This window comes from Dunckerocampus dactyliophorus, chromosome 8 (genome assembly GCF_027744805.1).
Source record: "Dunckerocampus dactyliophorus isolate RoL2022-P2 chromosome 8, RoL_Ddac_1.1, whole genome shotgun sequence".
Taxonomy (NCBI): Eukaryota; Metazoa; Chordata; class Actinopteri; order Syngnathiformes; family Syngnathidae; genus Dunckerocampus; species Dunckerocampus dactyliophorus.
The window spans coordinates 4,707,597-4,731,948 of NC_072826.1; the positions used below are offsets into that span (position 1 = coordinate 4,707,597).

Sequence of the window (24,352 nt, forward strand, 5' to 3'; positions counted from 1 at the left end):
TATGTGTATTAGCACGAGGAACGTTTTTGAAAAAAAATCTCACATGATAATAAAATACTTTAACTACAAATTAATTTGAGCACATGTAAATATTAACACCACGTAAATTAACTCAATAAAACATTTGCATATTATTTTGAAATTGACTAAAAGGTAAGTACTGATCTTTAAACTACGATTGGATTAATATTTTTTATTTTAAAATAAAACAAAGAAATAAATAATAATATATTAGATTTTTAATTCTCATTAAATGAAATATGTAAATATATAATTAATCATTCAATTACACACGTGTACACAAAGGCTGGAGGCGTGCTGCTCTTGCCTGATGGTTACAGTGCTTCCTGTGAAAATGTCTGTGCTGACAGCAGCAGAATGGCAACACCTTTAATGAGACAGTATTGTTTGAGTGTAAATTATTAATCCGGGCCTTTAGCAACAACACTACCTCCGGGCCCTGCATGGACAGGAACGCCAACTGTCAACATTGTTAAATCATTAAACATCACCATCACGACCAGCAGATTCACCCACCTTCAAATAATTGTCTAGACACAATGCAATTATATTATGTTACTTTATTATCATATAAATAAACACATTTTTTTTCATTTAGATAATACTGTATTTTCTTCCCATGTTGCAGAGAGTGAGATTTGTTTCCTTTCAGCTAAAATGAGAAGTAACCAGACGCTCCCTCCCACCCCCCAAAAAACATGCACCTGGCTGCTGCTACATTTGCATATTTACAACTCCCATGTCACCTACAAAAATGGCAACACTGACGCAAAATGTAATGCTTTTTTTTGTTGTTTTTGCATGCAAAGAGACATAAAAGAAATCTCACACGATTGCACAAGTGGAGGCTTATTGCACACATGATGAAGATGAATAAATAATAATAATAATAATAAAGTATGCCCAGTCTTGTATTCATTGTCACAGATGATGAGCTGTGATCAAGCCTACCAGGCAAACGTCATCTTTTTCTGTCCGTCTCACTTCAGCTTGCCAAGGAAGTCGATGAGTCCTTGGTGGAAGGCGCCGGGTTTGTCCATGTAGCACGCGTGACGAGCTCCTTCCAGCTTGAGCACTGAGTGATGCGGGAGCTGGGCCAGGTTCTTGTGAGACTGGGCGCCCAGATTAGTGTCCAAGGCCCCAAATACGATCAGCGTGGGTGTCTTGGGAAAAACAAAAATAAAAATCATCCCGCAGCATCAAAAATGGAAAAAAAAAAAAGTCTAACCATAAACACCTAAAAGGTTACTTAAGAGATGCTCCTGATAATACACATATTGTAGATATATAATGGATATTTTTCCCCTAATATTAAATTTTTTTTCTTGCGAAAACACAACTTTATTCACATAAAAGTACGTACTGTATGTTTACTTATAGTAAGATAAGATGTTTTTTTCTTATTGTTTAGTTTTTAATAATACGTTTTATGAATACATTAAATAAAAATATTAACGTAAAATATGTTAGCCATTTTTGGTCATTATTATTTAAAGGACCTCTTTTAGAACACTGTCTTATTGGTTTAATCCATACACACATGCAAACTACAAGCGCAATAATAAACATATTGTTATATCATTAAATCATTAATACCTCTCCGCCAGTGTCCATCATGGAGGCAGGTGTACACAATTATAATAATAATAATAATAATAATAATAATAATAATAATAATAATAATAATAACAACAACAATAATGATATGTTTCCTCACCTGAACATTTTGATACTGCTGTGGCGTGTAACTGCGCGTACCAACCGGCGCTATTGGAACGAAGCCGTGCAGCTGTGCGCCGTTCTTCATGAGGAAAGGGATGGAGTAGTGTCCACTCATGGAAGGACTCACCAGCACCGCTGACCTCACGCCCAAAGACTCCATGAACCTGGAGAGCAGGTCCACTCGGTTCTGGTCATTCTTCAGAGTCACTGAGTCGGGCGAATTGCCATAGCCTGTTGTGAAAAGGGATTTTTAAATTCGTGTCATCTGATTTTTTATCCACTAGAGGGCGCACTTGCTAAACTAATTCAGTACGTAGACACCCTTTCATTCGATCACCGGACAGGTTTTGCTATATGATCAGTGGTGGGTGGGCCTTCAGTGGGGCCTTGGCCAGACAGAATTTTTCTTGGCAGTGTGTTTACAGTGCCTCAATTGCATTAATGATTCTGGCTTTTATGCCTTCTGTCATAAAAGTCATGTGTGCATATGTACGGTAATATCTTCCATCCATCCATTTTCTATACCGCTTCATCCTCATTAGAGTCGCGGGGGCATGCTGGAGCCTATCCCAGCTGACTTCGGGCGACAGGCGGGGTACACCCTGGACTGGTCGCCAGCCAATCACAGGGCACATATAGACAAACAACCATTCACACTCACATTCATACCTATGGACATAGACATACACATATGTAAATATGTGTATTTTTTTTTTATAAAATATATATATAAAACACATTTAGAAACACTTGGTTTTCAGTAGACATTTTTAGTATAGAAATGTAATCTACATTTGTTTGGTTTTTTGTTTTGTTTTTTTTAAGTCAAGCCACTCTACAGTTGGCTATTATAGTAACGTAACTGATTGTGTTCTCGTGAATTGTACCTGGCAGGTCCAAGGATAAAGCCTGATATCCACTGGTTGCGAGAAGAGCCATGGTGCCAAGCTCTTCCCAGGTTTTAGAGGTGAAGGCCTGGCCATGCAGAAGCACCACTTGCAACCTGCAATCAGATACGATGTCATTACATCTCAGGCTCATGCAACGCATAGCATACAGCAGGCGGGAATCTTTCTAACTTTACAGACGCCATTTCGATTCCGGTCACCTGGGCAGTATCTGGCGTCCAGCCGAGTCAACGGGTAAAGCCTCTCGAAAGAAGAGCGGCGGGTCCCCGGGAAGCTGTCCGGTGCGAACTGACACGTTGATGTTGGGAACTGGAGGGGGGGAAATGGCCAGGAGGCCGACACTTGGCGCGCGCCGGGACGGCTCCTTGGTGCCCTGACGTATGGACGGCAGCAGCAGGTACAGCAGTACGGTGGCCAGCAACGCCAGGCCCAGAAGCACCAAACGATTACGCAGGAAATTCATTTACTCGATAGCAACGGCCTAGAAAGAGTCAGAAGTTGATGCAATGTATGTAATCACAGAACTCGACAGCAATGAGGTGGTGCAAGCGCCCTTGCTTGTACAGTTGGGGGTTTGTGTGTGTTGTTCGCAATTGCAGCGTTTTTCGTTTCATTTGCAAAACTAAGCTGCGTCATATTGACAGCTGTTTCTAATATTTTGGTTACTTTATGTACCCAAACGAAGAAAAACTCTCAGTATGATGCTGTGCAGTTGTACACCTTTGCAAACTACAACCCCAATAATTCACATATAATTAAGTGGTGGCTAGTTGTATTTCTGTGTGACTGCGTTAATGCAATAATACTAAAACAAAATCGACGCCACACAGCGATAAACCTCCCTAAACCAGTCAAATAGTCAAATCGAACGGAGAGTGAACGCTAACAGTAGCGAGACATGCTAAATCTATTCAATGAGACGCTGCCGCTATTTGCGAGGATGGAGATGAATTAGAATAATCCAATGACAACACACCGTAACACTAGACACTGGAGGACGAGTTCACAGAGACAAATACTTTGTTTTCTTTATAGTCATCTCCTCTTCTTCCGTGTCTGCTGGATGGAAGAGAAGCTTCACTCTGACGTCGGCTATCTTAAATGTAACGTTAAACCGTTCTGTTGACAACGGAGTGGATCAACCGTTCCGTTAGCCTACTAACACTCAATACTGTTACAAACGACACGTTAGGCAAACAAATTTATGTAAAAAAAAATCTGCACTAACAGTCAAGGCACGAACACCGCACACGTTAAGTGGCTCTACTGGTAATACAGCGTGAGAGTGGTAAGAGGCGAAACCGTGTTGTTTGTCGGACTCAATTACGAGTTGCACATAACAAACCGCCAAGCCAAAAACGTCATATCCTGTAAATAATAACTCGATGTTTAAGACTTTATTTTCAATTGTATTTGATTTTTGTTTGCTTTATAAAGTTTATTCTCAATCTTACTATACTCTGTAAAGGCGGCCTCTGTAGCAAAGTGTACTTATAAACATTTGACTGGTAAGCAAAATATTAAAATTTACATTCAAATAATCTTTTTAATATTTTAATACCGTAATATTTGAATTACAAATACACGGTATCTTTTTTTTTCTTCAAGCCAATACAAATAAAAATATCTGCTTTAATTTAGATTTAAGTGTAGTTTGTGCACACCTGGAGGTAAGGTAAGAAGGACTGGAACAAATTTGATTTGACCAACTGGACCTGTTGATTTGTCATCAAATATCATATTACTACAACCACATCACTACTATCAGGAGAACCAGCGTATAGGGCGGGAGGCACCACCTTCTGTGGCCCAGCAAGATGTATTGTATTTGGGAATGACGACACGGAGGTCTCTGGCAAACCTTTTGCACTTTCCAAACGCCGCAGCGCTGGTGTTTCAGGTGGCTGATAAAGTTTTTTGTGTGCTCGATGTTTTTTTTTCCCCCCTCAACGCGGAGGATTTGGTACAACTAGCACACAAAATGTCCGAGTCGAAAAGTGAATGTTTGTTGTGAGCTCAGGGGAAGTTACGTTAACGTCACAGGCAGGAGGAAAAAGTAGCACTTGATTTGCTCACCCGCACTATACGGGTAATCTTGCCTCATTGGAGTGTTTGTTTTTTTTAAATTATCAGTTCCCTGCTAGTTTTAATATTATCGGATTTATTGGTATGATGTCATAGTTCCCTCATATCGGCCTGATAATTTGTGCACCTCTAATTTAAATCATTAAAATGTAGCTAAACTATAGTTCTGTGTGGACTGAAAAGGTAGAATGTAGCATAGTAAAATATTAAAAGTCCAAACGTAAAGTGAAATTATCTTTAATGTAAAAAAAAAAAAAAGCACCTGATGAGAGAATATTATGACAAAACATGTCATTAAACGACAGCCAATTTGTTTCAATGCATTTGAAAAAAATTAGGCTTTCTAAACGCCAGCAGAAACAAAAGTAATGACCAACTAAACGATTCCAACCAAACTATTAATGCACTGCCAGTATGCCCGTCTTTGTACCCAGTACAAACTTCATGCAACTGAAAAACGGGTTAAAGTGCACAATGTCATGAAGTTTGCAGCATCGTAAACATTCTATTGCTTGGCAGCTTCTACAAACACATCTTGATAGCTAAATACCCTTTTTGCCCGTTGGCATAGAGAATAAATACAGAACCTACGGTATACATAGACTGCCCAGATAGCGCCAGCTACCAAGAATGACATTAAAATATATGTTAGATATGGTGATGCGAGCTACAGTCGTCGCTGTCATCACAGTTGCTTTAGCAGGAACTTGGACATAAGGTCTTACAGTTACCAAAAGATGTTGGTGCATTTACAATATATATTAGTGACACATTATGCATTTTCCAATGTCCAATTATCCTTTTTTTTTTTCTTTGCATAAAACTTTCACAGCTTTACATGGAGGGATATGATGATCATTTGATGATAATGAAAGGCAGGTAGACTTTTACAAAACACTGTTACCAACAGAAGGCTGAGCTCAACACTGTCATAGAAAAACATCAATAAAGGCATCCGTAAACAATAAAGAATAAGACATGTTCTTCAAAAGAAAAAGGCAGGTTCAGTCAAGAGGTGTCGGAAAATTGTTAACAATGAAGAGCACAGAATGCAGTATGAATCTCGCTCTTTTTTTATTTTTATTTGGTTTCTTGGTGAGATTGGAAGAAATTCCATAGCCAGCTGGATGATTTGTAATATTTCTCCCCTTTTGGTGCAATATAGTGTTCAGAATTTAAACGTGCTGTTGGGTTCACACAACAATAAAATCTAAAAATGAGATTGTGCGCAAAAGATTGCATCCAGTTTGTTGAGTTTTTTAAAAAATCAAGCTGCAAGCAGCGTGGAACGGGCACTTGCATCCCCATAAATCAGGGTTTACGCAGGACTCGCAGCAACGAGGTGGCACATTAGTTAATTAAGAAAAGCACACACGGATGTCCTCAGAGTGTCATCATCATCAGACACTCCAATTACTTTCAAAGTCTGACCTCATAGAGCCGACTTGCTGAGGTTTCGTCTTGCTTCATCAAAGGCAAGGCTTCTCCCACATCTTATGGCATCACCTAAAATCCTTCACAATTTATCATCACCCATCTGTCTAGCATCCATGACTTTCATTTGGGCTCATTTAGTCAAAGTCCCCAAAATGAGTTTGTCAAAAGAACAACCCCAGGTTGTCGCCCAAAATGGCTTCTACAGACTTTTTGCATGCGTCTTGTGAAGATAGACGTCTACACCAAATTCTGTGACGATCCGTGAAACTAGTGGCAAGTGCTAATGTTTTTTCTAAATTCATAAAGAGCGCTACTGTGAATTGTGGGGTTCGTGTTCAGAACCACTGAAATAGAAAGTTTTTCGCCGGGCCCGATGCACACTTTGCGAACTTTGGCAAGCTTTTTATGCATGTTAAAGGAAAAGCACCATTTTTGGAGGGATTTTGCCCATCATCCACAATCCCTCTGTGAGACATACGCACGTATTTCTCTTTTCTGTGCGTTCTAGAGATATAAAAACAGGTAAAAAGAGGCAGGTAATTAATGCACGTAATGGGACACACCTATTCTGCCTAGAAAGGCTGCTATTAAAACACCTCCAAAAAGCTCCAACAAGGTTTTATGGTTTTATATCCATGCTGTGAGCATGTAGTAACAGCTACATTCATGATAACATGTAATACTTACAGTATTTTGCTCATTTGAAGCATTAGCGGAACTTCCTTCCTGGGTGCATTGATTTCACATAGCAACATAGAAAGGAACACTACAGCTAGAGTTAACTTTTCCAAAGTCAAAAACAAAAACAGCAGCAGTGGTGCCAGCTCCAATATGTAGCGTTACCTGAGGCCTGAGGCAATGTGAGTGTGTGGGGAAGCTAGTCACTAGCTGGTGTGGTGTGACGAGGTGTCACTACACCAGTAAGGTAGTTCTTGGGTGTAACAATGTTAATAACAATGTTACTGTAGCTTGGTTAATATGCAGGTCACATTGTGCGTTGCTGGCACTTTTTTCAGAAGGCTTTATAGGCGGAATAGGTGTGTCCCATTACGTGCATCCTTAGCTGCCTCTTTTTACCTGTTTTTATATCTTTAGAACACGCAAGAAAAGAGAAAGACGTGTGTTCATGTCTCACATAAGTTTTGTGCGTAATGGGCAAAATTACAAAAAAGTGCACTTTTCCTTTAAGGCCCTCAAAAACGCAAGGAAACAAGGAGAATAACAAACATTAGGGCCTTCATAATGCTATTGCTTGGTGCTCGGGCCCTAATAAAAATGCTTTGCTTTTTTAAAATTTTTTACATAAGACAGTATTATAAAGACTCTGTGGTCCCTCATTAAGGTTAGTAGATCTGCAGGTCAAGGCCAGCATGAAGCCTGAGAGAAAGGCTTTTTTGATGTGATCCAGCACTTGGATGTTCTGAAGCAGCTTTCTTGTTGGGAGCACGTTTAGAAAATAAGACTGCAGTAAGTTAGCAGAGGCTCTGCAGCGCTATCTTCAGTGATCAGGAACCTGTGGCCATTTTATGCCAAACAACCAAACTATTGTTGTTTTGTTGTTGCTTGGCACCAGCGGTGAATATTTTGGGTCGCTTCATTTCCTCACTGTAGCAGCGTGAGGAGTCCTAGCGGGAGTAAGATGCAAAGCGGCCAGGCTCCTAGAACAGAGGAGGCTCTATTCTGCCCCGCCTCTCTCTGAGCGCAGGCCTCCCCCTGGTACCCGCTGTAGCACTGGCATTGGAAGCGTTGGCGCCAAACTGCCAGCTCGGCCTTGCCAAGCTCACCGCTCACCTTCAGGCGGCTGTTCTGGTGACTGATGCTGTGCGTGGACGGGCTGAGGTGAAGGTACGCGTCGGCATCATCCGCTCGCTTGCGCAGACAGCGGCCGTGGAGGTTGCACAGCGCCCGGCTGCACTGCTCCACCGCCGTGGACACGTTGAGCAGGTAGCGTCCCAGCGGCCCGCTGAGATAGCCTTTCAGGGCCGAACAGCTGCTGGCGCTCGAGTAGGATGAGTCCCCCCAGAAGATGACGCCCGCCGCTCCCAGCGCAACGCTCTCGCCGATGGTGGACACCAGGTCTGTCTGGAAAACAGTCGCACACGGGTCAGATGTGGGACTTTTACCTGGACCAGCAGAACATTAACTTTGCAGTCACTGTGCACAAGGTCCACAAGGCTGTTTTTCTTTTTCTTTGGCTTTTTTTAAAGGTTACCAGTGATGGCAAAAACGACCACTGTAAGGAAAAATGACCATTGTTAGGAAAGGAATATTTTCCCTCTGCTATCAAGCCTTCATCACGTCTAGTTCAAAGCAGAGGGAAATATTCCATTCCTAACAATGGTTATCACATTTGTCCTTTTTGCCATTTTTAACTGTTTTACATGTGGACGTAAGAAATAAATGAGTGTGCAAATATTGCTATGGCATTAGGAATGGAATATTTTCCCTCTGCTACCAGCAAGCCTTCAACATGCCTTCTTTAAAGCAGAGAGACATATTCCATTCCTAAATTACCTGGACCAGCAGAACATTTTTATTAACCAACTGTGCAGTCATTGTGCATAATATCCACACGTCTGTTTTGCTTTTTCTTTGGCATTTTATGGGTACCAGTGATGGCAAAAGGACAACTGTTAAGAATGAAATATTTTCCCTCTGCTTTAAACAAAACATGGTGAAGGCTGATAGTACAGGGATATGGTTGTGTGGTCAAATTTAAACTTGAGTAATTATGTAAAGCGCTCCAACTAACTTCAGTGAGGAGGGTCATCTCGTTGATGTACGTGGGTCGGGTGTAGACAAAAACCGGGCGTGCTAGTCCATCGCCAACAGATGCCAGGCGCACGGCTTCCTTCACTCTGTTGTGCACAAAGAGGCGGCCGTATTGCGTGGAGCGCAGCACAGATCCCATGTATATTGACGGGAAGAGCGCCGTGCACTCCATCCACAACCAGTTGAGCTGGTCATTGCGGTCTGTCTCCAGCGCCGGGCAGCGGCCTGTGTAGTTCTTCAGGCCGTTCCTGTAGTCGTGGTTGTAGCAATCTGGAAACAAGTAGAAGCCCCACAGCTGGTTGGGCCGCAGGTTCTTTGCGAGTTTTAGAGTTTCCAGCATGAATTTCTGGGCCGACAGCTCAAATTCCTGCTGGGCCACCTTTGTCGCTTGCTCCTGGCTCCATGTTGGGTTCTTTTTCAGCACCATCTCCCGGGATTTGCTGCGATAGATGTCTTTAGAGTCCCAATTCCTGATCCACAACGGCCGCCACTCCTCCCAGTCGATGACAGCCAAACCTTTGGCCCCTGGCTCACGTATGTATTTCTGCACGCCTTCTGGCATCTTCTCATAGTGTTGCGTGAGGCTGGCAAGCTGCGGGAGGCCTCCATGGACCGCAGTGCCATCCCGCTCGTAGTACGGGTACAAGCCGAGGCGCTCCTTGTAGAATATGGTAAGTTTTTGCCGGGTGAAGCCCTCGTTGGGCGAGGCCACAATGTGAAACTGGTCCAAAGGTAAAGTGACTCCATGGCGCGGGGCACAGTCCTGTGTAGGGGCGTTCCAAACGAGAAGAACGGGCGTCTGGGAATATAAAGGCCATCTTGTTTGCTTTGCATGTGTGACACACACACCCATCCATGTCGTTATCACAGTTAGAATCAAGCAGTGCAACCAGATCGTCTCCATGGCCAACGCTCACCTTTGCTCTTTTGACTCTGCAATAAAACAACATAACCATTATGCAACCAGCCGGACTCATTTTGCCCTTTAGAGTAGTGTTACTCAACCACAGCACCACACCTGGGCCACATACGTTAGCAATTGACGCCACCAGAGATACAGTAACCCCTCGTTTAGCACGGTTAATTGGTTGAGGACCCCACCGTGATAAGTTCATTTCAGCGCAACCTTCTAAATATGTTTTTTAACATTATTAGAGCCCTCTAAACATGAAATAACACCCTTTACACTCCTCTTACCCAATATAGTAGACATAATAAAGAGAAAATAGGGCATTTAAGACATAAATATGACACATGCTCGTGTGTGTTGCTATGCATAAGTTCCGGTGCTACATGAGCTGAGTGGCGGATGGACAGGAAGTGACATCTGGGGTTCAAAGCTGATATCTGCATGCAACTTGTTGTGTAACCTTTAAAAGGATCCCTGACATAATTCATCAACTTTGTTAAAATAAGTTATATATTGTTTGTAATTATGTTCTACATTGTTCGATTTTTGAAAGTGCAAATTCGCAAAAATGACATTCATAGTTGATGGCGCCAGTCATGACAAACTAACTCTCGCAGTTCAGCCTCATTTCCGGAAGTGACGCCATCCAGGAAATATCGCTCAGGTAAACGAACATGGCGGTGTATGAGACAGCAGATGCTTACAGTGATTATAGCGAAGATTTGAGCAATGTGTCAATAGTTTTTCAAGGAGGAAGAAACATTTGGAGATGAAATAGAGAACTTGCAGAACATGGACTTAAGCCTTATAGCATGGACATGAAGACCGGGCGCATTCAAAACACAGAATGGTAAGTGTAAATTACTCTAAAGTTGCTTATCCTTCAATTGTATTGTATTGTATTGTAACTTTATTTATCCCACAGCAGGGAAATTCACTTGTTACAGCAGCAAGCAAGATACGCAAGTAAAGAATACATAGTGACACATGGTTCAAGTGGTGCAAGTATTGTAGAGCCTGACAGCGGTCGGTATGAAGGACCTGCGGAACCTCTCCTTCTTACACTGTGGGTGTAACAGTCTGCTGCTGAAGGAGCTGCTAAGGGAACCCACAGTGTCATGTAGGTGTTGTCCATGATGGATGTCAGCGTAGCCAACATCCTTCTCTCCCCATTTACAATAAATTAATGAATTATTAATTAAAAACAATTATTGTTTTCAATCGGCTTCTTAATGAGAGTAAAGGACTTTTTATAGCCTGTTTTATTGTATATGTGGCCGCACGTCGAGGTTGAACGTTTGCCGTCGTCACCGCCCCCACCACCCACAGGAAACATATGGCTGTGAAAAGATGTTTACATAACATGTATAATGCGCCAACTTTGACGTAGTGGTCGTTCTTCCTTGTTTTGATGTTTTTTTTCCCCCTGTGTACTGGCGGTATAGCATCCATTTCAAAATGTGTTTATCCCGTTCTTTCAAGGCAAATTCTTCTTGTACAGGTGTTCCTTCAAAGCAGTCATCAGTGAAATGATCACTGCAAAGAACAGAACTAGGAGGTGGGCGCCCATCTGTCTCTCGTTCGCTGCACTTGCTTCGCCCATTTTTGCCTTCTCTTTTGGAAAACAAAACAAACTTACAGTATCACTCGGACACTGTGAACATCCAGCAGCAATACAACTACTATTTCGATGAAAAATACACTGAACCAAGTTGACAAGCTTTGTTTGTTTACTCTAGTAAATGAGGCTGAGCTATGAGCTAGTTCGTCATGGCTGTCACTATTCATGAAAAATAGAAGTACTTTTTGCGAATTTCAAAAATCCAACAATGTTGAATAATAATGTCAGAATAAAACTAGTGAGAGAGCCATTACCTTAATTAAAGCCTTCTGTGATAGTTTTGTGTCGGTCGCGAACGAATCGTCTCTTTGAAATGAACGACAGGAGCCGCTTCGTGTGTTGGAGCCGATTAGTTTTCATCCTTTTTTTCCTGTAAAAGGTGTTGTTTTAGCATGAACATTATATTATCATATATTTTTGTAGCTGTTCCTTAAGGTTTAAATAAATCCCTTTAAATAAACATTTATGTCATGTATTTTTTATATTAGTAACTCATTTTAAACAATACACATAATTTGGTTAAAAAAAAAAAAAAATTAAGACAGCAAAAAAATCTGAGGAGCCACTTTGCGAGCCGAGCCAAAAGAAACGGCTCGCTAAAAAGAGCCGAAATTTCCATCACCATTCTGTGAATCCTACTGGAAAATAAGCTGTAGCAACCAATTCAGGCAGTCGACACAAGCAAACATGCATGCATGCAAAATGTACTGTATTTACTGTACAGTACTCACCTTTGCTCACCCTGCAATAAAACAATACAACCCTTACACAACAGTTCTCCTTTTGTTCTGAGATCAATAGGGGGAATTTCATTTTTTTTAAAGACATAGTTTTGATAAACTGACAGAAATACTGACATCGTTAGATGACCAAAACTGTGCCGCAATTTGAGATAACGACTACATTAATAACTGTATAACAATAACTGTCCTTAAACGCATCATCTGCATTTGAGGATGAGGGAAAAAAACAGTAAAAGTTAGATAAAAAAACAGCTTAAAATGTGGACGTATTTGGTCACATATATATTAATATTGTCAGCTACATTAGTGTACATTAACGGACCCAAATGTGCTGAGTTAGCTCAAACTGTGGGTTCCTCGTTTCTGACCCGTTCAGTCGCTTCTACTTACCGACTGATGAAAGACTTGTCCACGGTCCTGCCATGAGAAAAACAGCCGTCATACTTTTTTTTCAGTCCATGTTGGCTGTTATTTAAACATTTGGTTCCGTTGAGCGCAGACCGCAGCAGGAGTAAGTGATGACGGGAACAACGTCTTTCATTTACAGAGCCATTAAAGGCAGTCTGAACTGTAGGGGAGTACGGGTTTTAAAATACATTATACGCTAATTTCACGCTTTTGTGGACCATAAAACGTCGTGTTTAACACTTTAAATGTACCATTTTGTATAAGTAATAATTTTTTGACGCACATATAGCACAAATCAGACCTAATGTTGCTATTACGACACACTTATCACCCCTAGACCCAGATTGAATAGTATGGCCCTCAGGGGCAGCTGTGCATTTGATTCCGAAGAAACAACTTCCGGTGACGGAAAATAATTGTTCCTACGATGCGTCAACATACATTTGAGCTTTTTTGTTGTTTAAATCAAATAACAACCCTCGTCTTCTACCTCATTTGACCTTATACCATATTTTGCATAATAATTAAAACATATCAATCAGTGCTTTCATGACGCACACAAAGTATATCTTACCAGCAGCCTGCCCGTCTCAAAGATCAGCGTAATCTTCAGGAGGAAAAGGTCTTCCGTTCCACCTGTGGCTCATATTTAAATATCCAGCAGACTCCACCTCCTGCTGATGTTAATTGTGCAAAACCTCCTCTCACCATGCATGAAATTAGGACTATTCTCATACTTTGTAATACATAATTTTCTACCAAACCAAAGCCTAAACCAAGCCTAAATCCAAGGTACACCCAGAAAACGGTCAAATTCGGAGGCGGGAAGATAATGGTGTGGGGGTTCATCTGACATGGAGGAGGAAGGAAGATTTGCAAAGTAGATGGAAACATCGACACAATCAAATATCAACAGATTCTTGCTTCCCACTACATTCCAGAACACAAGAGGGGTCAGATCTTCCAGCAGGATGGCGCTCCATGCCATACATCGGTCTCTACCAAGAAATTTTCTGCAGCAGCGGAAGATCAAAGTTCTCGAAAAGTGGCCCGCACAGTCCCCAGACATGAACATTATTGAGCACATTTGGGCAAAAATGAAGGAAGACACCTGAGAGCCAAACCCAAAGAATCTAGATGACCTGTGGAAGGCATGTGAGGCCGCGTTTTATGCCATCCCAGATGCCTTCATCAACCAGTTGTAGTCCCTGCCCAGCTGAATGTCAACCGTCATCCAAGCAAAGGGAAGCCACAGCCGATACTGAAACGATCAAATCTCTCATGGTAAAAATGTTCAACATGCTTGTTGCTATGATGCTTTGATGTTGTTCTGAAACAAAGAAATATTTGTTGAATACATTTCAATAAAGTGTAAAACGTGACAAGACTTTTGTCCAGCTAATAACCTGTCTATTTGTGACTATTACGTTACTGATTCAAGACGGTTTGAAGACACGTTGTGTCATTTTTACCAGAGAATAACAAGACTAAAATGATTCTTATGAACCATAGTTCTCAACAATAGGAGGATTACTTAGGGAGTTAAGAGTTTTTTTTAATTCATACTGTCTACCTACGACAAGACTTTTGTCCATGACTGTAGATGTTTTTATAACAAATACTCTGGCTTTGCATGTCATTGCAGCATTGAGGATATAATCACCTTTGAGTGATTGTTGTTTGTGTGAGAACACGCTGTACAGAGGCAGAATACCTCAAATACAAATAACTGACAATTATTTTTGAATAAGCAATAAAACAGGGGTTGGAGTTTGGTACAGCTCTCTTAATGCCTTTTATCCTTTAAAGACAACAATATTGGGGAGCTTTGCACAAGACATTTTCCCATGGAGACGACATAATGACCTTTCCTGTTGTTTTCCTCTCCTTCAGCACACACACACACACACAATCCTGCTCTAATGGAAATATCTTGACGTTGCAAATTCCTTTGCAGAGGGATAATTTTTTTCATCTCCAGTGGAGATGAGGAGCAAGGTTGAGTGTTGACAAACTGATGTTGGTAGAGCAAAAGCTCATTAAAGCAGTTATAAATGTGTTGCATGGGGCTTTTTTTGTAGTCATTAATTACACACATCACCAATGGTGAAAGAAGGGCAAAGACAGAGCAGGGCATTTTAACGTGTAATTATTAAAAAACAGTTATAATAAATTACATGTGAAATATGATAAGCAGAAGCAGCAGCAAAGAAAACACTAGCGTCTCACTGCAGACGCCTCTACCGCTGTTGTAACTGTGTGACAGCACGCCAAACTCATTGAAGCAATTCCATTTAATTTGAGGGCCACTGATTGTCAATTCTTCTTGTTATTATTGGCAATCATCTGATCCTTTTCCATGCATAACAAAGTAAAAGGAAGAAAAAAAATGCTGAAAGGAAAAGTGCAATTTTTGGGAATTTTGCCCATCATCCGCAATCCTTATGTGAGACATGAACGTCTTTCTCTTTTCTGTGTGTTCTAAAGATATAAAAACGGGTAAAAAGAGGCAAGTAGTTAATGTACGTAATGGGACACATCTATTTCACTTAGAAAGGCCGCTATTAAAACACCTCCAAAAAGTTCCAACAAGGTTTTATGGTTTTATATCCATGCTGTGAGCATTAGAAGCATTAGCGTAGCTTCCTTCCTGGGTGCACTGATTTCACATAGCAACATAGAAAGGAATGTTACACCTAGCGTTAACTTTCCCAACTCAAAAAACAAAAACACAGCAGCCGTGGCAGAAGCTCCAATATGTAGCGTTACCTTTCGCTAGTGGCCTGAGGCATTGTGAGCGAGTGCGTGGTGAAGCTAGTTGTAGTAGCTATCCGGTGTGGTGTGGCGAGGTGTCACTGTGCCAGTAATGTAGTTCTTGGGCTAACAATGTCGCTGTTGCTTGGTTAATATGCAGGTCACATTATGGAAGTGGAGCGTTGTTGGCGCTTTTTGGAGGTTTTTTCAGAAGGCTTTATAGGCAGAATACGTGCGTCCCATTACGTGCATTCTTAGCTGCCTCTTTTAATCTGCTTTATATCTTTAGAACGCACAGAAAAGAGAAAGATGTGTGTTCATGTTTCACATAAGGATTGTGGATGATGGGCAAAATTCCCCCCCCAAAAAAGTACACCTTTCCTTTAAGTGTGCATCTAAACGTTCCTTCTCTAGGTACCAAACCCTTCTCTTAGTGAGCTCAGTGAATCCTACCTGAAAATAAACTGCAGCAATCAATTCAGGAGTCTGCAACGGCACACTTACATGCACGCACGCACGCACGCACGCACGCACGCACGCACGCACGCACGCACGCACGCACGCACGCACGCACGCACGCACACACACACACACACACACACACGCACACCATGTAAACTGAATGTCATGTTCACCCAACTTGACGCCCATCCTACATCCTCTGTTGGTGATCTATGATGTGTCCTGACTGCCAAGCTGACAAGCCGCTAACAACAGATCACATGCTCAGCTCACACGACATCCTCCTGACCACAGGTGTTCTTCATGTTGATATATATCAAGAGATGTGTTATTTGAAAGTGTCTGGTCTCCAGCTTTGCAGGGTTTTTAACCGCGGGACGGAGCTTGACGTGGCGTGTTCGTCCTGAGAACGCTGCTCGGACGTCGTCAGGCTTCGCAGAGGACGACGGGGAAATCTACGTGGATGCAAGGGTGGTCCAGCTTTATAATTCCCTGTGAGGCGCAGAGAGCAGGGGTTGTCAAAAGATGGGAACAATCACCGCTTGATCAATCGTGGCTTGGAATTACTGATAACTGCCGGGGTCTCGAATTACCGCCAAGAGAAAAAAAAACACTGGCATCAGGCAACTGCCTGATGTAGTTTTTATTAACGGCACAAGATGGCGGTAGCTGAATTTGACGTATCATAGGTGGGTAACCATCCAACAGCTGTATCTACCTCTGCGTGTGCTTTAAAATGTTGCTACACAGCTGTTGGTGTGAACGTCATGTGTGTGTTACACTTGCTGCACTGTTGTTTTATCAGCCCGAGTAATGCTGACTGAGCAGTTTGTTCCTTACCACTATTACAACATTGGTTCTGTTCTGACGATACTTTTTAATATATGACTGCATGGTCAAAGAGCGTGACGTTACTCACGCCGGTAATTTGTACCCAGCAATTAGTGCACCAGTTAACCAATCTGTCATTTTCCCACTATAGTCCAGGGGTGTCCAAAGTACGGCCTGGGGGACATTTGCAGCATGGAGCTCGTTTTTTATTGGCCCACGGCATATTGTAGAAATAAAAATAAATTTTAAAAAAAAAACACAAAAGTGTAATTAATACACTTTGTCACCTATAACACAAAGTTCTGTCTTTAAATTAGGGATGTCAAATGATTACAATTTTTAATCAAAATCGTTACAGTTTTCAAATGAATTAATCATGATTAATCACCATTTGCCACTAGGTGTGAAATATGCCCATTTTTGCTGTACTTTATGAAGAGAAAGATACAAAACAGGACAGGATTATATATTTATATATTTGTATGCATTAACAGCTCCACAGACACCACGTAACTTGACATGTTTTGAGTGTAATGTATTTTCTGGGATTTCCGAGCACACTTAAATGCATCGAATTGTACTTCCACATTAAGAGTTACAAAGGGAGTGATACGAATATCCACTGACTGTTTTTCTTTGTATTTCTGGTTGTTTAGACCACACATAGACACATAATAAAGACGTTTTTATGATTTTCTGAGCGTCAGTGAATGCACCTCGCAGTTGTCCAGTGACAATGAGGAAGTGTGGTTGGACTAAGAAGGTGTTTGTGAGTTGGACATACAGACCCTTTCCAAAAAATTAGAATGTCATGGAAAAGTTGTTTAATTTCCATAATTCCATTCAAAAAGTTAAACTTTCATAGATTATAGATTCAGGGCCCACAATTTAAACGATTTCAAGTGTTTATTTGTTTATTTTATCATAATTTGGGCTTCCAGCTCATAAAACCCACGAAAACAGGAATTCAAAAAATTAGAATACTGTGAAGAAATCACCATTTACTTCTCAGTTTTTGCAGGAAAAAAAAGAAAGCAATTAGGATCACATCAAATCAATCAAAATATGGTACTTTCAAAACGATATGTCAATCTTCAATACTTGGTTGGGAATCCCTTTGCCTTAATCACTGCCTCGATGCCACGTGGCATTGAAGCAATCAGCCTGTGGCATTGCCTGGGAGTTATGGAAGCCCAGATTTCCTTGATGCTTGCTGTCAGCTCTTCTTTGTTGTTGGGTCTGGTGCCCCTCATTTTCCTCTTGAGAATACCCCATAGATTCTCAATGGGGTTTAGGTCCGGTGAGTTGGCTGGCCAGTCAAGCACTGTGATGGCATGGGCATCAAACCAGCTTTTGGTGCTTCTGGCGGTATGGGCAGGGGCCAGGTCCTGCTGGAAGATGAAATCTGCATCTCCATACAGATCCTCAGCAGAAGGAATCATGAAGTCCTCTAAAACATAATGGTAGACTGCTGCAGTGACCTTGGATTTAAGAAAGCAGAGTTTACCAACACCTGCACCGGACATTGCACCCAAATCATGACTGACTGTGGATATTTCACAGTGGACCTCAGGCAGCTTGGGTTCTGTTCCTCACCCGTCTTCCCCCAAACCCTTGGACCTTGATTCCCAAATGAAAGGCACACTTTACTTTCATCGGAAAAGAGGACCTTGGACCACTGGCCAACAGTCCAGTCCTTCTTCTCCTTGGCCCAGTGGAGACGCTTCCTACGTTGGCTCAGGTTCAGAAGTGGCTTGACCCGAGGAACCCGACAGTGGTAGCCCATCTCCCGGATGCGTCTGAATGTGGTGGTTTTTGAAGCTGTGACTACCGCCTCATTCCACTCTTTCTGCGCTGAAGCCCACGGTCATCTCTTTTGCTGGTGCATCTTCTCCTGCCACATTTTGCCCTTCCTCTAGACTTTCCATTGATATGCTTGGACACAGCACTCTGTGAACAACCAGCCTCCTTAGCTATGAACTTTTGTGGCTTACCCATCCTATGGAGGGTATCAATGATGGTCTTCTGGCCAGTTGCCATGTCTGCAGTCTTCCCCATATTGAACCCAACTGAGACAATTGAACCAAACTGAAGCATTTTAATGACACCTGGGGAAGCCTGTGCAGGTGATTTGAGTTTAGTAGATGATTAGTGTGTGACACTCCGTTTAAAACATTCATGCCCTGCAAAATTTGGGCTGATTTCTTCATAGTATTCTAATTTTTGGAATTCCTGTTTTCGTGGGTTTTATGAGCTGGAAGCCCAAATTATGTAAAAATAAACAAATAAATACTTGAAATCGTTTAAATTGTGGGCCCTGAATCTAGAATCTATGAAAGTTTAACTTTTTGAATGGAATTATGGAAATTAAACAACTTTTCCATGACATTCAAATTTTTTGGAAAGGGTCTGTACATGTATGGTGTTGGAATTGTACTGCTGTTGATGTGTTCAGGTCAGAATAAAGTTATTAAAGAGCGCCAGACTGTGTGGGGACGCCATTGTGGCGTCATAACAGAGAGATGTGGTTTGACATGAAGCGCATGCGTTACGACACTAAAAACGTTAACATTAGTCATGAAATAAATTGGTTAGTGCCATTAACACGCCATTTTTGACAGCCCTACTTTAAATACATAAAACTTTTTTGTTTTTAAACCTTTTTACAAAATAGAAAGTATGAAAACGGCGCCCGCGTCCTTTCACGTCTCCATATGCGGCCCTTGGAGGAAAAAGTTTAGACACCCCTGCTGCTCTAGTCGATCAATAAAACTCATCAACTTATTTCATGGATCAATCTCCTTACCTGAGGTGTCAAGTTTTTCTGAATCCTCCTCAGCTTGGCTTTCTTACGCCCATTTTTTGTCACAATGGTCTCTTCATAGAACTCGTGGGCCAGGTCGCCATCTTCATCCAAATATAAAGAGCTGAGAGAGAGCGAGAGGCCAATATAAGGCGCTGGTAATCATTCATAGAGCTTCTAAACTGAGCAGATTGAAAGGGTTTAGGTGTGTTTATCATGCACATAGGGCGCAGCTTTCTCACTGAACCCCTGGGCAGCTTCATGAGCCTCCTGAGCCTACAATCAGAGCGACTGGGGGGTCCTTAATATTATGAAAAATGATGGGCATGGATACGGTGAAGGGAGTAACACAAACAAAGCAGAAGAACTACTTTTTGGATGTCATTGGCGACGTAACTTTATGGCTCAAATGTGTAAAGGGAGTGGAGACCAGCCTTCTTTTTTCACGGTATATTTAATACAGAGCAATAATTTGATTGGAAAATTCATAATAATAATAATAATAAGAATGTGTTAGATTTTATATAGAAAGGCTTCACACTGACACCCAGTAGTCATTCACTGCTGGTGGTCATCTACATCTCCACAAGGGCACCACAGCAGTGACTAGGGTGGAGGAAGCGGGGTTCAAACTGCCAACACCCCTGTTTTTGGACGACCTGCTTTACTGACCGAGCCACTGGTGCCCAGCGTGCTAAATAAACGTCTCTTTAAAGTGTTTTATTCTGGAGTCATCTCCTGTCAGCCCCTACTTGATCAGCCCAGTGGGCGTGGCCGGCGTGTGCCCATTTTGTTTAATTAGGCTTTTAGGTGCACCACAGATTCTGCCTAGCAACAAATCACAGGGAATTAAGAGCAATTCTGTTGAGCTTCCTGTTTGCTAGCGAGGTAATACTTTCTTTAAAAGGTCTCCTGCTGTGCAAAACCCGATTTTTTTTATTTATTATGTTGTGACTAGAGCCTAGGGGTCTCACAAAACAATGCATGAGGTTGGGTCTACGAGAACAAAACAAGATGAGATTTTAACATTTTAATAAAAGTACAATGAAAAAAAAAAAATATTGCAATCTACTCATTTCATTTCTACTATATCACCCTGCATTGCTCCTCACAAGGCTGCACTCTTCTGCACAAACAGACTGTATGACTGACAAAAGGGCTATGACGCAAAAAGTATTTAATTTTTTTTAGCAAACATATGTTCTCTAATGGTTAGAATCAGCCAGTTAATTGGTCGGGCTCGAGTTCTAAAGAGTCACGTGCGTCCCTAGAGCCTGGCCATGAGCACCAAACGTGACCTTGATCGTCTCCCTCACTTTTTGCTCCAATTTTGAGCGGAGAGGTGCTCAAACCGTTGCTTTTCCGGGATTTCATGGCATCATGAAGGAAAGACCTCCTTCCTCATGGACATGATACCGCCTGTGACCTGCATGTAGGCCTGTCATGAAAAAAACAGGTCGATAATTATGACACCCTCGATAAACTGACGTGTGCAGGTGTGCGCGTGTGTTTCATCTGCTCGTTTCTCTGCGCCACACAGGCTGGCTGACAAGAGGGTTCACTCTGCATCTGTCTGTGCGCATTGGCTCTATAGTGGAATGAACGGAGATAGTGAACCCTCAGCACGTCTCGTTCAGCCTCTTTGCAGAGGCGGGGCTACTAGTGAGTGGACACAGAGTGCTAGCACCAAATTAGCCTGATGAGAAAGCATACAGTGTGCTAACATGAATACAGGCAAGGAAGCGATGGCTTCTAAGGCGAACGCAACAGACGTGGGAATATTTCCGTTTTAAACAGAATGAACAAGGTGAGTGCATGAACACCGACGAACTGATATGTCGCATTTGTTCGAAAGTAGTGACGAGGAGGCAGGGGAACACGACCAACTTGTATGCACACCCTGAAACACAAACATGCTTTTCAGTTTTCCCAACTGGAGAAAAAAAAAAAAATCTACCACTGGGGGTGCAGCAGAGCCTTCGCCCCGACAGCCAACGCTTACTGAGGCGTTTGGTCGGCAAAGTAAATATAAACAAAATAGAGAAAATGGTGCGTGCTCACAAACAGTGCCGCTCACTACCACTCAATATGGTTGAAAAGGCAACATTGCGGAAAATGTTACAAAGGTTGCCTGTATGATACAGGCAACTTCTGTGTCAAGCTAATGTGGCTCACACAGGTACGCTATACTTGAGTATCATCTAGTGGTTCAAATGTGAACTACACCTCATGACAACAATGAAAAAAATGGTCTCAAAAAATGTTGATTATATCGATTATTGACGATAATTTGTAGCACAATTATTGACTAGCAATATTTATTATTGTGACAGGCCTACCTGCACGTAGCTAAATGAGTTCACCCTGTGTACTTACCCGCCGCTACGTAATTTTATTTTATGTTTTTAAAGGCTTCACTACAGATCCTAAAATGCAGTCAACTACCATCAGTCAGCCACAGTAATCCCTCGTTTATGTCAGTTAATTGATTCCAGATCTGGCCACAATAACTGAAATTCCGCAAAGTCGAATTCAATATTAATAAACTGAATATTTTCTTAGTTACGGCATAGAAAATCTGGTTACTTTTTCTTCTTAATGCATTTTTTTTAAACATTATTAGAGCCCCGTAGACATGAAATAACACCCCTTTAGTTACCTTCACATTTGTATCACCCAATAGAGTAGCTAGAATCAGAGAAAATAAGACATAATAGACATAAATAAGATAACAGACTCACATGTTAGCAGTTCCCTTTCTGGACAGCGTACTTCCTGCGGTGGCAATTGTCTCAATGTATTGTAATGGCGGCTTTAAATTGCTTTACACTCGCATTATCCAATATAGTAGACATAATAAGAGTAAATAAGCCATTTAAGCCCACAATAAAACTTGTGTCCCCTGGGGGACCTTGGTGCGTCTCTCACGTTCAGGCGACATTTAGTGGCCAATGTAGAATACTACATTCACAAGTAAGATGTTTCTTTTACATTGTATTTGTATTTCAGTCCATTTCATGCTTGAAAATACTCAATTTAGGCCAAGAACACATACAATTTGGTTAAATATGCATTTTTTTACTGGCTGTATTCAAGCACGACACAGTGATCATTTATCCATAATTTTTAGATAAACCGTGATATAGTGAGCAATGACTGTATACGTTTGAGCAACTTGTTTTTCTTCAGCCAATAGGCTAACCTAGTATGATGTTGCTGTTAAAATGTGAGTGTAATGTTAGCACTGTAGCTCACATTAGCTATTCTAGCGCTGCCAACGTTTGTGTCCTCCTGTCCCTCTCAATGTTACGTTGTTGTATGTGATATTTTGCATCTGTTATGTTGGACAAGTGTAGGGTTACAGAGTATATGTAAAAAGTGGCTAAAGTGCACTTTGTAAACAAGCAGGCTTCGCTACACATCTTAAAATGCAACTTGTAGCTCTGCCAACTACCCGTCAGTCAGTTACAGATAGAAATACATCCTGCGAAGGAGCCACTTACCTTCGTCGGGTAAACACAAAAGGCGTTGCACCCGGGAAGCTTCGCGCTCTCGCCAGCGACTGCTCGTTTGCATCTTTGGCTTGGTCGTCGCCACTTCCGCCTGAGCCAGAAAAAGGCCAAAATCCTTTGGATTTGGAGCCGCTACCACCCATCTTCAGCTGCAGCACATTATTCACTTGGGTCACAGAGTGGCCAGTGGTGCTTTGGTGTTGCTCGACCAGGTGAGTATCACGCTAAAGGATGTAATACCTGGGGAAACTGACGGATTCAAGAATCAAAGATTAGTCATTTTGATGCACTCCTCCATTTATGTGTTGCTGTGCGTTTGCGGATTAAACGCCGCAAAAAATACATTAACAAACAAGGCGACTTGCTATTATTATTATACTGTCAGGACATAGACTGATGTTTGGAGTCTTCTGTCTAGCATGTAGGTCAATGGCTAGCACGGATTGGGTGCACAAGGTGGAAAAAACACACCCTCTTACGCCACCAGTGTTGAGCAGATAGCTCAAAAGCAAGAGTTATAAGCAGGATATGAGAGGCTAACTAGGCTTGTCTTAACTATAATGAGTGGTCCAGACGTTACCGAGCAAATTGTCAACACGACACTATATGCTTGAGCTTCGAACACGACTGAATAAACAGTATCAGTGTATGACATTAACTCAGGTCAGACTGTACTTAGGGCTTTACAGCATGACGCTGTCAAATGCTAACATTGGACGCTTTAGAAAAACTGACAGCTGTGACATTCAGCTTTGTCGATAACATACCCTCTGTCTCTTATGGTCTCTTTCCAAAACTGGTATTTTCCTTGCCGAATCGGGCTCGATGACTGGCTAATTTTGGCTGCACAAAGACCTACCGAGAGAAACAGCTAGCTACAAATGCTAGTGGACGCAGTTCTTCTCTCGTCTTTGAATGTTAGCGAAAAGAGCCTCATTGAAACGTACCGCCCTCATCAGGACAGAAGTGGAACTGCTCAAATTAAATCGTAAACATCAGAATGCCCTTGTTAACCAGAAAAATAAAGTTGCAGTTTATTGCATTTAAATTTGTCTTGGGTAAAACCAACATCCCACAATATTTATTGTCCGCAAAACTCAATTTTTAAGCAATGTCCTTTGCAACGGACAATGGTATCGTGTCAACTGAATAATTCTTTCATTCGTCATCTTTTGGGCTGTTTTGATGAGAGGACCAATATTTTTTAATTACAACGCTAACATATCGACCGTTGCTTGTGGTCTTTTTGGCTAAATTTGGTTAAAATAGCTCGCTAGAAATGCTGGTGGACGTAGCCCTTCTCTCGTCGCTGAGTGCTGGCGGAAAGAGCCTCATTGAAACGTACCGCCCCTACCAGGACAGA

At 41.8% G+C, this 24,352-nt stretch overlaps 3 protein-coding genes across 6 annotated transcripts; all 3 read right to left on the minus strand.

Moving 5' to 3' along the window:
• Positions 1-530: 530 nt before the first annotated feature.
• Positions 531-3,959, minus strand: abhd14a (abhydrolase domain containing 14A). Of its 2 annotated transcripts, none has more exons than XM_054784437.1 (5): positions 3,671-3,959; positions 2,852-3,132; positions 2,631-2,746; positions 1,739-1,974; positions 531-1,184 (listed from the first exon to the last, which is right to left on the minus strand). In XM_054784437.1, exons 2-5 carry the CDS (start codon positions 3,112-3,114, stop codon positions 1,002-1,004), a joined length of 798 nt encoding a protein of 265 aa, XP_054640412.1. In that variant the 5' UTR covers positions 3,115-3,132; positions 3,671-3,959; the 3' UTR covers positions 531-1,001. The 2 variants fall into 2 exon arrangements, with proteins under 2 accessions (XP_054640412.1, XP_054640411.1); XM_054784436.1 differs by having other exon boundaries at positions 538-1,184; positions 3,628-3,958.
• A 983-nt stretch (positions 3,960-4,942) lies between these two features.
• hyal2b (hyaluronidase 2b) lies at positions 4,943-14,622 on the minus strand. 3 transcript variants are annotated; one of them, XM_054784431.1, is made up of 4 exons: positions 13,202-14,622; positions 12,610-12,636; positions 8,926-9,878; positions 4,943-8,255 (listed from the first exon to the last, which is right to left on the minus strand). In XM_054784431.1, the coding sequence occupies exons 3-4, from the start codon at positions 9,847-9,849 to the stop codon at positions 7,776-7,778; spliced, it is 1,404 nt and encodes a 467-aa protein (XP_054640406.1). In that variant the 5' UTR covers positions 9,850-9,878; positions 12,610-12,636; positions 13,202-14,622; the 3' UTR covers positions 4,943-7,775. The 3 variants fall into 3 exon arrangements, with proteins under 3 accessions (XP_054640406.1, XP_054640407.1, XP_054640408.1); XM_054784432.1 differs by lacking the exon at positions 12,610-12,636; XM_054784433.1 differs by lacking the exons at positions 12,610-12,636; positions 13,202-14,622 and adding an exon at positions 11,731-12,601.
• A 138-nt stretch (positions 14,623-14,760) lies between these two features.
• tusc2b (tumor suppressor 2, mitochondrial calcium regulator b) lies at positions 14,761-24,283 on the minus strand. Its single transcript, XM_054784438.1, has 4 exons — positions 23,757-24,283; positions 22,981-23,238; positions 19,481-19,601; positions 14,761-16,335 (listed from the first exon to the last, which is right to left on the minus strand). The coding sequence occupies exons 2-4, from the start codon at positions 23,130-23,132 to the stop codon at positions 16,270-16,272; spliced, it is 339 nt and encodes a 112-aa protein (XP_054640413.1). The 5' UTR covers positions 23,133-23,238; positions 23,757-24,283; the 3' UTR covers positions 14,761-16,269.
• Between the last annotated feature and the right edge of the window lie 69 nt (positions 24,284-24,352).

Bases quoted from the DNA above. Each gene is read 5' to 3' on its own strand.
- abhd14a (XM_054784437.1), bottom strand. From the start codon at position 3,114: ATGAATTTCCTGCGTAATCGTTTGGTGCTTCTGGGCCTGGCGTTGCTG. The intron at 2,747-2,851 runs GTGACCGGAATC...ATCTGATTGCAG, and splicing joins GGACGCCAGATACTGCCCAG to GTTGCAAGTGGTGCTTCTGC. The intron at 1,975-2,630 runs GTACAATTCACG...TTTTCACAACAG, and splicing joins TTTATCCTTGGACCTGCCAG to GCTATGGCAATTCGCCCGAC.
- hyal2b (XM_054784432.1), bottom strand. From the start codon at position 9,849: ATGGAGACGATCTGGTTGCACTGCTTGATTCTAACTGTGATAACGACA. The intron at 8,256-8,925 runs GTTAGTTGGAGC...ACTGTTTTCCAG, and splicing joins AGATGACCCTCCTCACTGAA to ACAGACCTGGTGTCCACCAT.
- tusc2b (XM_054784438.1), bottom strand. From the start codon at position 23,132: ATGGGTGGTAGCGGCTCCAAATCCAAAGGATTTTGGCCTTTTTCTGGC. The intron at 19,602-22,980 runs GTAAGTGGCTCC...GCTCTCTCTCAG, and splicing joins TTTGTGTTTACCCGACGAAG to CTCTTTATATTTGGATGAAG. The intron at 16,336-19,480 runs GTAAGGAGATTG...TGCGCCTCACAG, and splicing joins AGAAAAACTTGACACCTCAG to GGAATTATAAAGCTGGACCA.